This window comes from Malus sylvestris, chromosome 15, assembly GCF_916048215.2.
Source record: "Malus sylvestris chromosome 15, drMalSylv7.2, whole genome shotgun sequence".
Classification (NCBI taxonomy): Eukaryota; Viridiplantae; Streptophyta; class Magnoliopsida; order Rosales; family Rosaceae; genus Malus; species Malus sylvestris.
This window is the reverse complement of record NC_062274.1, coordinates 31072185-31087549: the sequence shown is the minus strand read 5'-3', so window position 1 is coordinate 31087549 and position 15365 is coordinate 31072185. Positions and strand designations below refer to the sequence as shown.

At 39.8% G+C, this 15365-nt stretch overlaps 2 protein-coding genes and 1 long non-coding RNA gene across 5 annotated transcripts; 1 reads left to right on the top strand and 2 right to left on the bottom strand.

The window, feature by feature from the left end:
* Positions 1 to 397: 397 nt before the first annotated feature.
* On the bottom strand, positions 398 to 1223 carry LOC126603605 (uncharacterized). The gene is made up of 2 exons (XR_007616305.1): positions 1126 to 1223; positions 398 to 908 (listed from the first exon to the last, which is right to left on the bottom strand). It is a non-coding gene; the product is annotated as an uncharacterized LOC126603605 (long non-coding RNA).
* Positions 1224 to 1640: 417 nt separating this feature from the next.
* On the top strand, positions 1641 to 3127 carry LOC126603603 (cell wall / vacuolar inhibitor of fructosidase 2-like). Of its 3 annotated transcripts, none has more exons than XM_050270519.1 (2): positions 1641 to 2535; positions 2919 to 3127. In XM_050270519.1, exons 1-2 carry the CDS (start codon positions 2090 to 2092, stop codon positions 2920 to 2922), a joined length of 450 nt encoding a protein of 149 aa, XP_050126476.1. In that variant the 5' UTR covers positions 1641 to 2089; the 3' UTR covers positions 2923 to 3127. The 3 variants fall into 3 exon arrangements, with proteins under 3 accessions (XP_050126476.1, XP_050126475.1, XP_050126474.1); XM_050270518.1 differs by having other exon boundaries at positions 2916 to 3127; XM_050270517.1 differs by lacking the exon at positions 2919 to 3127 and having other exon boundaries at positions 1643 to 2816.
* Positions 3128 to 13580: 10453 nt separating this feature from the next.
* LOC126603604 (uncharacterized) lies at positions 13581 to 14427 on the bottom strand. Its single transcript, XM_050270520.1, has 3 exons — positions 14272 to 14427; positions 13774 to 14012; positions 13581 to 13677 (listed from the first exon to the last, which is right to left on the bottom strand). The coding sequence occupies exons 1-3, from the start codon at positions 14312 to 14314 to the stop codon at positions 13609 to 13611; spliced, it is 351 nt and encodes a 116-aa protein (XP_050126477.1). The 5' UTR covers positions 14315 to 14427; the 3' UTR covers positions 13581 to 13608.
* Positions 14428 to 15365: the final 938 nt, after the last annotated feature.

Genomic DNA, 15365 nt, shown 5'->3' with positions numbered 1-15365 from the left:
CTTTTGATAGAGTAGTGGATGTATCGGCACGTGTGCTGTTACGCTTGTCTCCACATGCTTCCTTGTATCCTTCTCACTTGCCCTATCTGTTCCTCAGGCAGATGCGGTATCTTCCCTGGAAGCATAAGATGTTGAAGATGAGTACTCGAGAGCAATGCCAGGTAAGTAATCAGGTAAGGGGTTCCAGGCAGTCAGTTCCTGGCTGGAAGCTTGATTCCAAGTGTTGACTGATTGCTCTCTTTCTCCTTGTCTTGCAGGTAAGAACAAGGCCAAAGGAAAAGACAGGGAAAAAGCATGATATGGGATACTCTTGCTTTTAACCCTGATGATATGAGATATTCTTGCTCTAGTATAGCTTGTTTACAGAGGTATTATCGGGGGGAAAGAAAGCTGAATATTTCGAAAGGCTTTGTTGGGAGTGCCCTCTCAGATAAGAGAAAGGGTTGAGCATTTTTGCAGGTCTGCCTGTCCGTTAGGGATGGAAGTCGACATATATAGGAGTCTCCCTAACATCAAGTAATAATGCTATTCCTTTACCCTGCTTGGTTATAGCACGGTAGTGGGAGCTGCCAGCTTCACATGTTTTAACTCTGTCAGAGCACTTTGAAAAAGTGGTTTGTGGTATCTGGAAAGCTGATGTTGCGTGTGAAGATTACAGACCTGTCGGGGGTCTGGCTCTCGAGATTCGGAGAACGATGCCTCTTCGATTTTTGAGAAAGCAATCCTGCTGGGGGTCTGGCTCTCGAGATTCGGAGAGCGGTGTCTCTTCGATTTTTGAGAAAGTAATCATGTTGGGAGTCTGGCTCTCGAGATTCGGAGGGCCGTGCCTCTTCGATTTTGGAGCAAGCAATCTTGTTGGGAGTGTTTTCTCGAATGTGAGTAAAGGTTGGGCATGTTTGCTAGTCTACCTTGCCACGAAGCACAGAGGTTGACACACAGGGACTTTCCAATTATCCAGCAGTGGTACTGTTCCTTTACCCTCTCTTCGATTTTGAGAAAGTAATCATGTTGGGAGTCTGGCTCTCGAGATTCGGAGGGCGGTGCCTCTTCGATTTTGGAGCAAGCAATCTTGTTGGGAGTGTTTTCTTGAATGTGAGTAAAGGTTGGGCATGTTTGCTAGTCTACCTTGCCACGAAGCACAAAGGTTGACACACAGGGACTTTCCAATTATCCAGCAGTGGTACTGTTCCTTTACCCTCTCTTCGATTTTTGAGAAAGTAATCATGTTGGGAGTCTGGCTCTCGAGATTCGGAGGGCGGTGCCTCTTCGATTTTGGAGCAAGCAATCTTGTTAGGAGTGTTTTCTCGAATGTGAGTAAAGGTTGGGCATGTTTGCTAGTCTACCTTGCCACGAAGCACAGGGGTTGACACACCGGGACTTTCCAATTATCCAGCAGTGGTACTGTTCCTTTACCCTTGTGGGTAATAATATGGTAGCTAGACCTTCAAAATTTATGTGTCTAAACTTTGTTAGTGTTGTTTCTTTGCAATTCTTTTACCCTTCTTGGTCAGAGCGATGTAGTGGGAGCTGCAAGCTTCACGTGTCTCAACTTTGTCAGAGAACTTTGGCAAAGTTATCTGTGGTACCCATGAGCTACTGTTGCGAGTGGGAAGTGGGTGATTGAACAGTACGATTCATGTGCTTTCTACTTCGCCAGAAATCTTCGACAGAATGCCCATAATTTCCGCAAAGCTGAGTGCGTGTGGCAGGTGCTGACAAGGCTGGAAAAGTAGGTGCCTCTTCGATTTCTGAAATCGGCCCTCGTGGTCTCTGAGCAGCCCAGCTTTTGAGAAAGCAAGCCTCTTCGATTTCTGAGATCGGCCTTTGTGGTCTTTGAGCAGCCCAGCTTTTGAGAAAGCAAACACCTCTTCGATTTCTGAGATCGACCCTCGTGGTCTCTGAGCAGCCCAGCTTTTGAGAAAGCAAACGCCTCTTCGATTTCTAAGCAGGCGCCTCTTCGATTTCTGAAGCTTCGTCGAGTGCAGATTTTTATAGGGGCTGACATTAAGTTCTAAAGCACACTTTCCTCCCCTTTTTCTTCCTCCATAGCAAAATCTAGAGCTAAAGAAAATTACATTAATCCTCTCAGATGAGTTCTTCTACTATTTTCTTGCTCTTTCTTCTCACAGTTGCATTTCCTCGCCAAAACCCTAATTTTCTCATCCAAGCTGACTCAACCCTGATCCAGAACACATGCAAAAACACCAAGTACTATGGCCTTTGCGTCTCATCCCTCAAATCTGTTCCCACAAGCATAAATGCAGACACAAAGGGGTTGGCAGTTATTATGGTTGGGATTGGAATGGCAAACGCAACTGCCACCTCATCGTACTTGTCCTCTCAGGTAGTCAGCTCAAGCATCAATGACACAAACTTGAAGAAGGTCCTCAAGGAGTGTGCCGACAAGTACGGCTACGTCGGTGATGCCCTTCAAGCTTCAGTGCAGGATTTAGGTTCAGAGTCTTATGATTATGCTTACATGCACATCACTGCAGCAGCAGACTACCCAAATGCCTGCCACAATGCTTTCAAAAGGTACCCAGGTTTGGCTTATCCTCCTGAACTTGCAAGAAGAGAGAAGGGATTGAAGCATATTTGTGATGTGGCTCTGGGAATTATTGATAATTTTGGCTGGTAACTGTTTATTTCCTACTAGGGTGCTCAATAATGCAAGTTTATTAGATTATTAGGAAAGAAAAGAAAAATTCTTTGTTTTTCCGAGTCATTGTGTGGTCTAAACCATTAATTCTGTTGCAATGCATGTCCTAAACATATATGCGGTTATTTATTCAGATTATATTAATATTTCTCTAGAATATGATGCCCACTTCGTTAGAATCTACTATTATAATTTTTGATTAATTGTCCACTAACAAAAAGTGTTTTGTCTCCTTTCTTTTCTTTGACCATGCTAGAAGATGACTGATGGCACGTTCCCATATAAAGTGATAACTTTGTTCCAGAATTTTCCTTAAGGATACTGATTGTGTTCAACGGTCGATTTTACTTCTCTTCCAGTTATAATTAATGTATTTTCATTATACAAATATTATTATTAGAACTGTTTAATGTTTTTATTATCATCTGAAGATTATATACGCAAAAAAATTTGAAGATCATTTAGCTAGTCATTTGTGTCAAACTGATTAACAAATTTATTAACAAGTAGAACCTCATATGATGAATCGTTCATTTTTTATGCATGTAAATAGCTAAACGATCTTTAAATTGAATAATTTTTTGCACATATGATTTTGTTTGGACTTGATTTTACAATATCGGTCTAGGCATTCGAGACCATTGAATGAGCGAATTTTAAACTGTTGGATTTGCTAAGATAATTTTTAATTATTATTTAAAGGATAACATTATGATACAAGGTGAGTCATGCATCATTAGGACTCCTGATACAAAGTGGTATTTGGTGGAAGATGGTATCTCAAGTGATTAGCTGATATTGAAATTAAATTGTAATTTACTTTGCATGTATGGTTGCACCTGGACAGACGTCATGGAAAAAGAAGGCTTTATAGTTGCATTGGGAGTCTTAATGGGATAAAGCAAGGTTATCGATGGAGTTCTGATGATGATGAGATAAGCCTTGACAGGCTTTTGTTTTGTTTGAGAAGGCACATATAGTAGTCTGGAGGATAACCCTCTGATACGGATAAATTTTCTTTCCGTGAGTTTGAGTTGCAGTTGGACTTTGCAAAATTAGCAAGCCATGCTAAGCAGAGAATATGAATGCTATAAATACAAGTGCTCTGCAATAGAGGACGCTTCTCCAAATCAATACACAAATTGCTCTGCACAAAGCTTCTCAACAACCCTGAGATTTTTTCCTCTTCCTCTTTCTTCTCGCCAACACATCTTCAGTTTGGATAGATAGCACTGTGAAGGCAACCGGCGACATCTGCAGTTTGGATAGACAACATTGGAGCCGTAGAATCAACCGACCGAGGAGCACCTTTAGTTTGGATAGACAACATTGCTTCGAGACTGACTGGTTATTTATTCAAGTCTTAGTCAACAAGGATTTTCGAGTTCTTGTTGGTAGAGGTCATCTCATCAGTCTTCTCGGTGAAGTGAGGTGTTACCAGGTTACTACATTCGGCACATTGAAAGTCGAATTGAAATTGAACTTCACTGAACTAGCAACCTTGTCTTCAAGCTCTAAAACTCGAAGGTCGAGACGTGTTCATTCCTTGGCCGTAGTGGTGAGATCAAGAAGTTAGCAGCGTGCCCAACATGACATCAACATATTTTACTCCACAATAGAACTCGATCGACGAGTTGGCATGCCCTGCATATAACTGAATGACGTAGTTAGCTTATTAATTACTCGGCCTGCGCGCCACGTAAGCTTGGTAGTTTTTAGGGTCAACATTTTGGCACGCCTAGTGGGACCCAGTGGTAAAACTACGAAGTTCATATGATATATCAAGATGTCAATCCGGCTCCGTTCAGCCGATTGGACGCATTCCTAGTTCAACTTCATGCGGAATAGATCCTTAAAACATGTGAAGAAAGGCAAAAATCTTTCTCTTAAATGATAAAGGTGAAAGTTCATCATAGCTTACATGATCAATGGTTAAATGAAGATAAAACTCAATTTTATGAATGGTTGGATAAGAAAACAATTTTAGGTTTTGGATACAAATCAATTCCATTTGAAGAATGGTTGGATCAAAAGGTAGGGGCAATTTTCCTTCGGCCATAATCAAACTTCGGCCTAAGAAAATTGTTAAGGCACTTGCCTTGAGACCAAGTCGATCTCCACACTCCCCTGCGACCCATTTTCCTCAGAAACCCGTGTTGTCGTCACGAACGAACCCACCACATTGGAGATTGCCAAAACAACCTTGGAAAGATTGATTGGAACCTGATTAAACACAAAATCACAATGAGCTTTCGAAATAAACCAACATGTAAAAGCCACAATTGATGGAACCCACAACCCGTTAGCAAATGCCCCAAAATTTGAATTAAAAACCTCCTGCAACCACATCCCTACTACTTGATACCATTCCTGTTCACCTTATAATTCAAAACACTTCCAAACCACACTAATTGGACCCACGGACAGAGGAAGAAAAGATGTTCGGTTGTTTCATCCTTACTAAGACAAATGGGGCAAGAAGGGGATGGGGGAGATTGTCTCTTAAAAAGAGAAGCATTTGTAGCAAAGGCATTATGAAGAGAACTCCAAAAAAAATGCCGAATTTTAGGTGGCACTTCCACTTTCTAGATGTTTTTCCATAACTCCACTGGAATAGATTGAGCATGAAGTAGGCGATGATCCCTCAGACTCAAGGACCTCGATTGAATCCATCGATACCCAGATTTGACCGAGTACCTTCCATTCTTGCCCTCAACCTAAATCCATCGATCACATATACTCAAAACACCAATAGGCGTTTCTCTAATAGCCTATTAATCAGCTTTCGAGAGAAATGGTTGTAGAAAATTAATATCCCACTCCCGAGAGATAGGGCAGATGAAAGAACTAACTCAAAGATTTCTAGTCACCTCAACCTCACCTAACGGAGTAGGTGCCCCGAGGGGAGGGAAGGTAACTAACGGTCCACCCAAACTTTCACATCGTTTCCTCCTATTATTTTCCAGTGAGATCCATTAAGAAGCAGGTCACGTCTCGATAAAAGACTACTCCAGGCCCAAGAAGCCCAACCCTTTTTTTTAGCTTCCAAGAATGAGCATGACAGAAAATATTTGGCCTTAAGAACTTGAGCCTAAAGCAAGTCCGGATCACAGATTAGACACCAACATTGTTTGGCCAGAAGCGCATCATCAAACTCCTTGAAGTTCTTGAAGCTCATTCCACCCAATTGCTTGGGAAGCCCTACACCCAGTGAATCTTTCTTCCACCACCCGAGTCTCCCCACCAGAATCCTGCAACCAAGGTGTCCAAATCCTCACAAACCACGGTTGGAAATTTAAATAAGCTCATAGGATAGGCAGGTATAGCCTGAGCAACCGTTTTGATTAAGACTTCATTTCCCGCCTTTGACAAAGTTTTTTGCTTCCATCCTTGCAATTTCCCCATAATTCTCCCTTTAACATAAGTGAGGCCTCGCTTCTTCGAACGACCCCATAACGGTGGGACACCCAGATACGTGCCAGGGTTATCAACCACCGGCATGCCAAGAATAGCACCCAATTCATCGGAGACCCTCGCCGGAGTATTCGCCCCAAAGTACACACTGGATTTTTACATTTTAACTTCCTGTCCCTAAGCATCATAGTACGTCCAAAGAAGCTTGACAAAATTCCTACAATTTTTATCATCAGCCAGCAAAAAGATTAACTTATCATCAGCAAAGAAGATGTGTGATAAGACCGGCCCCGTGGCTCCTATTCGCACCTCATCTAACATTCTGTTCTCCACCGTCACCTGAATCATTCTCGATAAAACCTGTCCCACCAAAAGAAATAAATACGGGGATAAAGGGTCTCCTTGCCGAAGGCCTCTAGAAGGAGCGAACTTGTTTTCGGGTTGCCCATTGAGGATGAACGCAAACTTGACAGAAGTCACACACCCTATGATGAGCTTTCTCCACAAACTGCAAAAACCCATTCTCTCCATTATCGCATCTAGAAAGTCCCACTCTACCTTGTCATAGGCTTTTTGTATGTCAAGTTTAATTCCCAATTCGAATTTGTTCTTCGTTGTTCTACCTTTCAGAAAAATGAAAAACCTCTTGGGCAATACCAATATTGTCTTGTATTTGTCTACCCACCACAAAATCATAGATTTCATCAGTGAATTGCGTGGGATGTTATCATCATGATCGCTGACGTTGTACTGGTGGAAGCTGATATACTTAACTGCTGTGAGCATGCATGAGTTAATTGAGTAATGTTATTCATACCATGTTTCTGTACTACATTTTCATACCACCTTAGGTGGCATTTGATGTGGACAACCACATCATTTGAATTAATTAGATTTTTAGAGTATACGAGAAGTCTTTCTCCTCCATTTCCTTGGGTTTTGCAAATTTTTCAAATGATGTGGCTGTCCACATCAGATGCCACCTAAGGTGATATGAAAATGTGGTATAAAAATATGGTATGAATAGCATTACTCGAGTTAATTTGATCACACTTCTTGAGTTGAACTGCAGGACTAAGCTGGGTTACCTTAGACTATTGGTCATTATTTTCCACCATTATTTTCAACTATTACAATTGGCGTCGATCAACTTTGCAAAGTGGTGACTAGAGAGCTAGTCACTTGGTCTAAGAAATTTTCTGATTGCACCAGGCCGAGAAAGTTATGATGGTTCGATGCATTGCTTAGGATATGAATTCAATGACTGAGGGTTATTTGTTCTTTACCAAGCTCGGTGATATTATTTTTTTGGTCTTGTCCTTTTCGACTAAGAAGCTTGAAGAACCAGAGTGGAAAAATGAATTTTAAAAGTTCTGCGACCCAGCTTTAAAAGTTTAATTTCCTCAACCATTTGGCTGCGCAAGCTAAAGCTCAAGAAAATTGAAAGGTGATCTTTGGACCCGATTTTACAATATCGGCGTAGGCATTTGAGACCGTTGAATGAGCTAATTTTAAATTGTTGGATTTGCTAAGATAATTTTTAATTATTATTTAAAGGATAACATTATGAATTTTTAATCAAATATTTATCTCTTAAATGAGATAATAAAATTATTTATGTCATCTAGAGCACAACAAGTAGGCATGCAAAATAGGATACTGGAGAATATGTTTTTCTTTTGTGGTATTGCTTTGGCCACGTGAGTCATGCATCATTAGGACTCGTGGAAAAAGAAGGCTTTATAGTTGCATTGGGAGTCTTAATGGGATAAAGCAAGGTTACTGATGGAGTTCTATGATGATGTGATAAGCCTTGATAGGCTTTTGTTTTGTTTGAGAAGGCACAGATAGCAGTTTGAAGGATAGCCTTATAACATGGATCAATTTTCTTTCTGCAAGTTTAAGTTGCATTGGACTTTTCAAAATTATCAGGCCATGCCAAGCAGAAAATATGAATGCTATAAATACAAGTGCTCTGCAACAGAGGACGCCCCTTTAAATCAACACATAAATTTCCCTATGTAAAGCTTCTCAACAATCCTAAGATTTTTTCTTCTTCCCCTTTCTTCTTGCTAACATATCTTTAGTTTGGATTGATAGCACTATGAATGCAACCGGTGACATCTTCAGTTTGGATAGACAACACTAGAGCCGTAGAATTAGCCAACCGAGAAGCACCTTCAGTTTGGATAGAGAACACTGCTTCGAGACGGAATGTGAAGGAAAAATTTGTGAAAACAAGTTCATTTAAGCAACATATATGCATGCAATTAACAATTAAAAGGTGGAATCATGCTTGTATGCACTCAATAACAAAACTTTACCCATGAAATTCAAAGCCTAGTAGTTGGGTGAACCAAGACTCAACTCAAGAACAAAGTGAGTTGAGAAATCTTATACCTTTGTTGATTCCTCTTGCATAAGCAAAGGCTAATCACCCAAGGAGAGGGCCTTCATTCCTTGCTTCTTAACTCCATGGATTTCTTGGAGGAGGATGGTTGAAAGGATTCTCCAAGTTCCCAAAATAGAGAACCTCTAATTTTTCCTCACCAAGGAGAGCATTGATGAAGAGATGAGTGACCTAGGAAGATTTAGATGCTAGTAATCTCTCCCTAGGGTGGCTGGCCTCTTAGAGAGAAAATGAGAGAATTGTGTTCTCATCTTTTCTCCAAAAGAAAACCCTAATGAAGAAAAGGCTATAAAGTCACATTTATACCTACCTTCATTGGAGTGGCAAACTTGTAATAAGTCCAAAACCCACTCCATTATTATCATGGCCGGCCATTAAGGGTTTACTGGGCTTTCAAGCCCTTTGTGTTTTCAAGTTGTCATACAATTTGAGTTAATGGGCTTGACATTCAAATCCCATTGGCCCTTGCAGCCCAAAACTAACCTGAGGTCTTTAACAAACATATTCGTTTGATTAATTAACATATTAACTAATTCTAGTCATAAATAATTAAACCATTTAATTATCCTTACTCATCTCCGTTGTTTCTTCAATCTCTACCTTACTTGGTGTACGATCCATTAGGTTCCTTTTAGTGAGGTAGTGGGTGATTAGAACTCCTCAAATCGATTATGAATTGAAACTTACTTTCAATTCTCCCTTTAGTGATTATACACGTTTAGGCCTTCCACAAACCATGAGTGACACCTAGCAGTATGTCATGGTTACCCAAGCTAATCAAAAGAGGTGGGGAACCTATTCAATTTAGGATTACAATGCAATGCAGTCTTTCTTTAATACAATACTCTTGACCACATTGTTTGGTTTGATAGTATATTCATGTTTACTATCCAATATGATTCTTTTACTTATATGATTACCTTGAATGTGATTTGAAATGACTTCCTAAATATCATTCATACTCTGTCCAGAGATTCTTAATCATATCATAGAGTATTTTCCCTCAAATAGTTTGAAGGTTAAAGATCCCTTGTTGCACATTCACTTGCCTCCATGGCTAAGTGGCTCAACCCCAACTATGTCGTGGACACCCTCTGATGGAGTGACTTTGACATAGTCAAAGATCAAGGACCTAATCACAAGACAACTATGATGCCTCAGTCAAAGGATTACTTTGCATTATCCCAACCATGAGTTCTCATGTGACATGAGAATAAGAACTCTTCGTTGATCGTGTTCAGTGGACTCATTCTCTATTGAGCACCTACATACTTATCTTGGTGTCAGTCACACCAATGACTCGAGACCAGTCACTCTTCCTAAGAGAATACATAGCATGTACTGATCTTAACGAACTATCAATGCCCAATTGGCAATCCTATGATTAGGAACGTTTAGGATATGTATACGAAAGAGAATGGTCTCATGAATCTAACTTCTTTAGATCACATTCTCCCAATTACATATTCCTTGGACTTATCGTTTAAGCATATAACATTTATATGAGACAGCTTAAACAATAATCTTTGCCCTTTTTATATACTTATTAAACTAAATTAGTTTAACATGTGAAATGTCCATAAAGTATCATCATATGATTGGCTTTTAGGGCACATTTCCAACAGACTGGTTATTTATCCAAGTCTTGGTCAACAAGGATTTCCGAGTCCTTGTTGGTAAAGGTCATCTCATCAGCCTTCTCGGAGAAGTGAGGTGGTACCAGGTTACTACATTCGGCACATTGAAAGCTGAATTTGAAATTGAACTTCACAGAACTAGCAACCTTATCTTCAGGCTCTAGAACCTGAAGGCAGAGACGTTCCTTCCTCGACCACAGTTGCGAGAAGAATTTAGCAGCATGCCCAACACCATATCAACATATTTTACTCCCCGGCCGAACTTAGTGGATGAGTTGGCACGCCTTACACGCAACCGAATGACGTAGTTAGCTTATTAATTACTCGGCATGCGCGCAGTGTAGGCTTGGTAGTATTTAGGGTCAACAGATCTTTAAAGGATGATAAAGAGAATGAACAATTCTGATTATGTTATTTGTACAATAAAGATACGTTAATCATAAATGAGGGACAAGTAGATTCTTTATTCGGACCAAGCCTTTCTTTATTTTTATAGTTTATACTATGAGAGAGTGCAACATGAATTTTTGGAGAGCAAATATACCAAAGAGCATGAAAACCAAAACAAGAAAGAGTATCGATGGACCCAAGAGAGAGCAGATAAACCAAGAGCAGAAGAGAAAAATTGACACTCATCTCTTCAAAGTATTCAGACCCTTGACACTCATCTATTCAAAGTATTCAGATCCTTAAACACTACTTGAACCTCCTCCAGGATTCCACCTTGCACTTTGAGCATTGATATAAAATTTTGAAAAATAGATGACCACGAGAAATGTTTAGAGAGATCCAAATAAGGTATGCGAGAGAAATTTTGAAGCGTTGCTTGTCTTTTTGTTAGTTCTCTTATTTGTGGTTTCATACCGTGTTTTTTTCTTTTTGGACAAGGAAACTTTACTAACTACAAAGAAACATATTTACAAACGAAAGACCCAGAAATAGAAAAACATAAGCAAGCAAAAAATGGGCCAAACACCAAACGAACAAGAACCCAAACAAATAGTTGAGGCTGAAAAACAGAAAAAAAACAAAAAAACCGAGAAGTTCGATGTTATCGTCTCTGCCAAAGTAGTGCATCTCGACCTGCAAATCCATGCTCACCACCAAACATCTCATCGCCGATCCCATCATCCAACACCGATATGCTTCCCGAGCATAGCCATTAAGTAAAGATAACCACAAACTTAAAAATATCAGTTGGCTATCGATGGAAAGAAGCCCATGGAACATCATGAGCAACACTGCCACACATGACAGACAACAGAGAGAAGGTGGTGGTGTTAGGAACACTCGAGTCGGTTGAAACACCGAAACTCGAAGCACCATCTCAAAAAGTATGGCCAAAGATCAAAACTTAGATGAAGGAGGAAAATGGATGTTCACAAGGTAAGAATAGAAGGGCAAATAAAGAGGAGGAGGAGGGGCAAAAAGCAGCAGAGAAGGGGAAAAGATGAGAGAACAAAAGAAAGGGAAAAGTGGCAACTGACCCTAGTCGGAGCTAGAGTCGGTGCCAAAGATCTGATGAAACAAGATGAAAACCTTCACTAAAAGAGGGAAGAACTTTCACACTGTGAGAGAATCTCTATCACAGAAGGAGAGTTTCATACTGTGTTTGGCAAACCATCACCAGTACACATATATAGAAAGGTTTTGTAGTCAACAGCCGAACAACACTACTTTGGATGATGTTCAACAACTCTCTATTGAATGTCTTAAGAACAGTTGGCGCATCGAGGCCAAACAATTTGAATGACCATCCATGTTTTTTGAATCCAAAACTAAAAAAAAGTTTCAAATTTTTTCAACCCTAAATGTTAAATCAGTACTATGTTTAACATTTAGTGTGACGAACATGAATTGGTTGCACAAAGCTTATCCCCATCACACAAATGTCAAAGAAAAAAAAACTTCATCGCACAGAATCCATCGTGCGAAGATCGTGAAGAACGACTTTGTGCGACAAATAAACACATTGGTTGCAGAGATGAAGGCGCGACGGTTTCATCTTCATCTCAGCAAATTTTTAGGAATGAAGATCTTCGTCACACAAAATTCTAGGATACTAGTAGCAGTCGTCAGGATACATACATACATGGGAGGACTAATCCTCATCTCTAAGAACTTTGTGCGACAACATGTTATTCTTGCACGAAGAAAATAGATTAGTCGCAGAAAATTATGCTTGACGAAGGTATTCATTGCGCAAAAAATAAAATATATATTTTTGTTCTGGTTTTAATTTTGTAATAAAATAATGAAATTAAATTACAATAAAATAATGTAAAGAAGAGAAAAATAATTTATTTAGAATAAAAAGAAAATGTACGTACTAGGAAAAAGTTTAAAAAAGTAAGGGAGTAAAAAACTAAGAAAAAAAGGTGGAATAATCTATGGGGTTCTAGTTCGCAAGCGGCTGGAAACCTTAGGGCAAGAAGGCCTCGGGGATGAGGATGAGCTCAGAGGTCTAAGGGGCGGAGTTTTGGGCATGCTCGAGTTAGAGGGGCTCGAACGTCGACGAGGTACAAATATCTAGGAGATGAATGCCCAACTCACTGAGGACCTTTACGATCAGTGACATTTGGCTCTTATATGAGGCGAGCTTACTCCTAAGGCCGGCCACCTCTTCTGTCAAAGCTGTCACGTTGCCCTTCGATTAAGAGGATGAAGAAGCTCTAGGTTCCCACCGCCGGGCATTCCCCATCCTCCTACAATACGTCCCCAGCCTCCGACCGAGAGTCTAATCCAAGGTGTTTGTAAGGATCTGAAACCCCGCATCCTCAGAGGGATCCATGGACTCGATTAGAGTGTCGGGAGGAAACTGGGAGGCGGACTCCTGAAGAACCGACTACCTCTTGTTCATCATCGTCGGCTGTGTAATATAACATGAAATATTAATAATAACATTGAAATAATAACTATGATACTTAAATGTGTAAGATAGTAATTACAATTGAAGAATACTTACATGAAAGGACTCGGCCAACGCATCCACAGGTCGAACATAAACGTCTGCAAAGACATCGATCTCGGGGAATTTTGAACCCCCATGAATAGAACAAGATAAGAAAAATGTTAGTATAAAAAAAATAATATTACTGATATATTAAAAATTGAATATGAGAAGTTTTATTAATACCTGTCGTCGCACCTTCATCCTACATGAGAAAGGCCTCGAACCCAAATGGTGGAGAAGAGTCTTCTTCTCCCGATTGGTCTTGTTGGCTTTCATCTTCTTCTATTATACACAAAATAAACGTATTAGTTGTAATTTAAATGAAATATAAAAAAAATCAATAAATATTAGTATGAAACGTATAATACTTTTAGACTTAACATAAAATATGTACCACATAGGCGGGCTCCTGAAAATGACTGCAGAACCATACCTAATTTTTTTCCCGGTCCTCAAACTCTTTTGGGCAACCCTCCTTAAGAGCGACCTACGAATTATCAAACGTCTTAAAATATTGGTGCAGGTTGCTCTTCCACTACTTGTACTGTTCAGCGAATAGCTTGTTGAGGTACGCCAACATATTGTTGTTGATGTCGTCGAAACTCTAGTTTGTTTGCAATGTAACAAATTAATTAAATACATTAATTAATATAAATATATAAACTTTAAAGGAAAAGCAATAAAAAGTCAGGATACTTACCGACAAATAATCGCGCACATTCGTCCTCACCTCGTCCGGCATCGCCTTCCAAGACTTCCATCGCATAGAGCAATAGGTCCGAATGACGTGACTAATGTCGTGGGCCAATACGCTATGCTGCTCCGTCGTTGGTGTAGCCCGATGCCGGTCGTCGTATCCGATCGTGATACGTTTGTTGGTCACTCGAGTGACCTTAGCCGTCTTCAATTGGCGACAAGGTCCCTGAGTATTTTTCTTTGCTGAAAAAAAATAAAAAATAAAAAGTCAAACAAACACTACAAATTCTATCGAAATTTCACCAGAACCTCCCCTAAAATTATAACATTTCTCAAACCCTGGACATTGTAATGAATATTATATGATATCTAACAACAATCACAATAGTTGAATAACCAAATTTTGACCAAACGCACAATTGCAGTATGTAACAATTTTGATTGAACTTAATATATGAATAACTAAATTCACAAGAAAATAAAGGGAGTTATTTAACTTTACCTTGTTGTGACCCCGAGGCATCAGTAGTGGATGTTGATGTCATGTTGGGTGTGCAGGGGCAGCGGTGAGCACGCTGGCAACAGGTAGCGCCACTGAAGAGGTTGATGACGTCGGTGCCTGGGAAATCAGGGAATCAACCGGATCAACTGGATCAACTAGATTAACTGGCTCGGGGTCCATTTCCACATGAGCAGTGGCGGTTGAAGTAGGTGGTGGGGGAATCGAATGAGGTGCAGTCGTCACCGCCTTATGACTTCTAATAAGATGCGACATCTGCATACTTAGAAAAAAAATCATTAAGTATACATAAATCAAGCAATTAAACCATATACTGTTAAAATTAACTAAATCCCTAAATCTGAAATCAAGTATAAAATCGGCTTAGCCTTATTAACAATATTCGAATATCACAATCGTTACTATTTTGGGAAATGAATGGTATACAATTAAGTCACCAATACCATATATGCGTGAACAAAATCAATAATTTATCAACTCACGGAAACCTAATTCCTAAAATTACTAATTCTTAAAATTTTCTAGAACCCTAATGCCTAAAATAAGTTTTGTTTAATATAATTCACGATATTTTTAGCAACATCCTCACGGACATCCATCTTTTTATTTTTAATTTTTTTTTTGTGACTAATGAACCCTAATTCTTAAAATTACAAAGTTGTAAAACTTCCCAATAGCCCTGGGTACCACTATCAACCCTAATTCCTAAAATTTTCTAGAACCCTAATTCCTAAAATTACTAAATCCTAAAATTACAAATTCCTAACCCTAATTTGAAATTAAGAAATAATCCTACAATTACTTTTTCCTAGAACCCTAATTACAAGTTGTTGACCCTAGAAACTACAAAGCCTACGTGGCGCGTAGGCCGAGTAATTAATGAGCTAACTACGTCCTTTGGTGAATGCGGGGCGTGCCAACTCGTCGGCCGAGCTCGGCCGAGGAGTAAATTTGTTGATGTTACGTTGGGTCGCGCTACTGACTTCTGCGTCTTGCGATTGCGGCCGAGAAAGGAACACATCTCGGCCTCTTGGGCTCTCGAACCTGAAGACAAGGTTACTATTCTTACGAAGTTC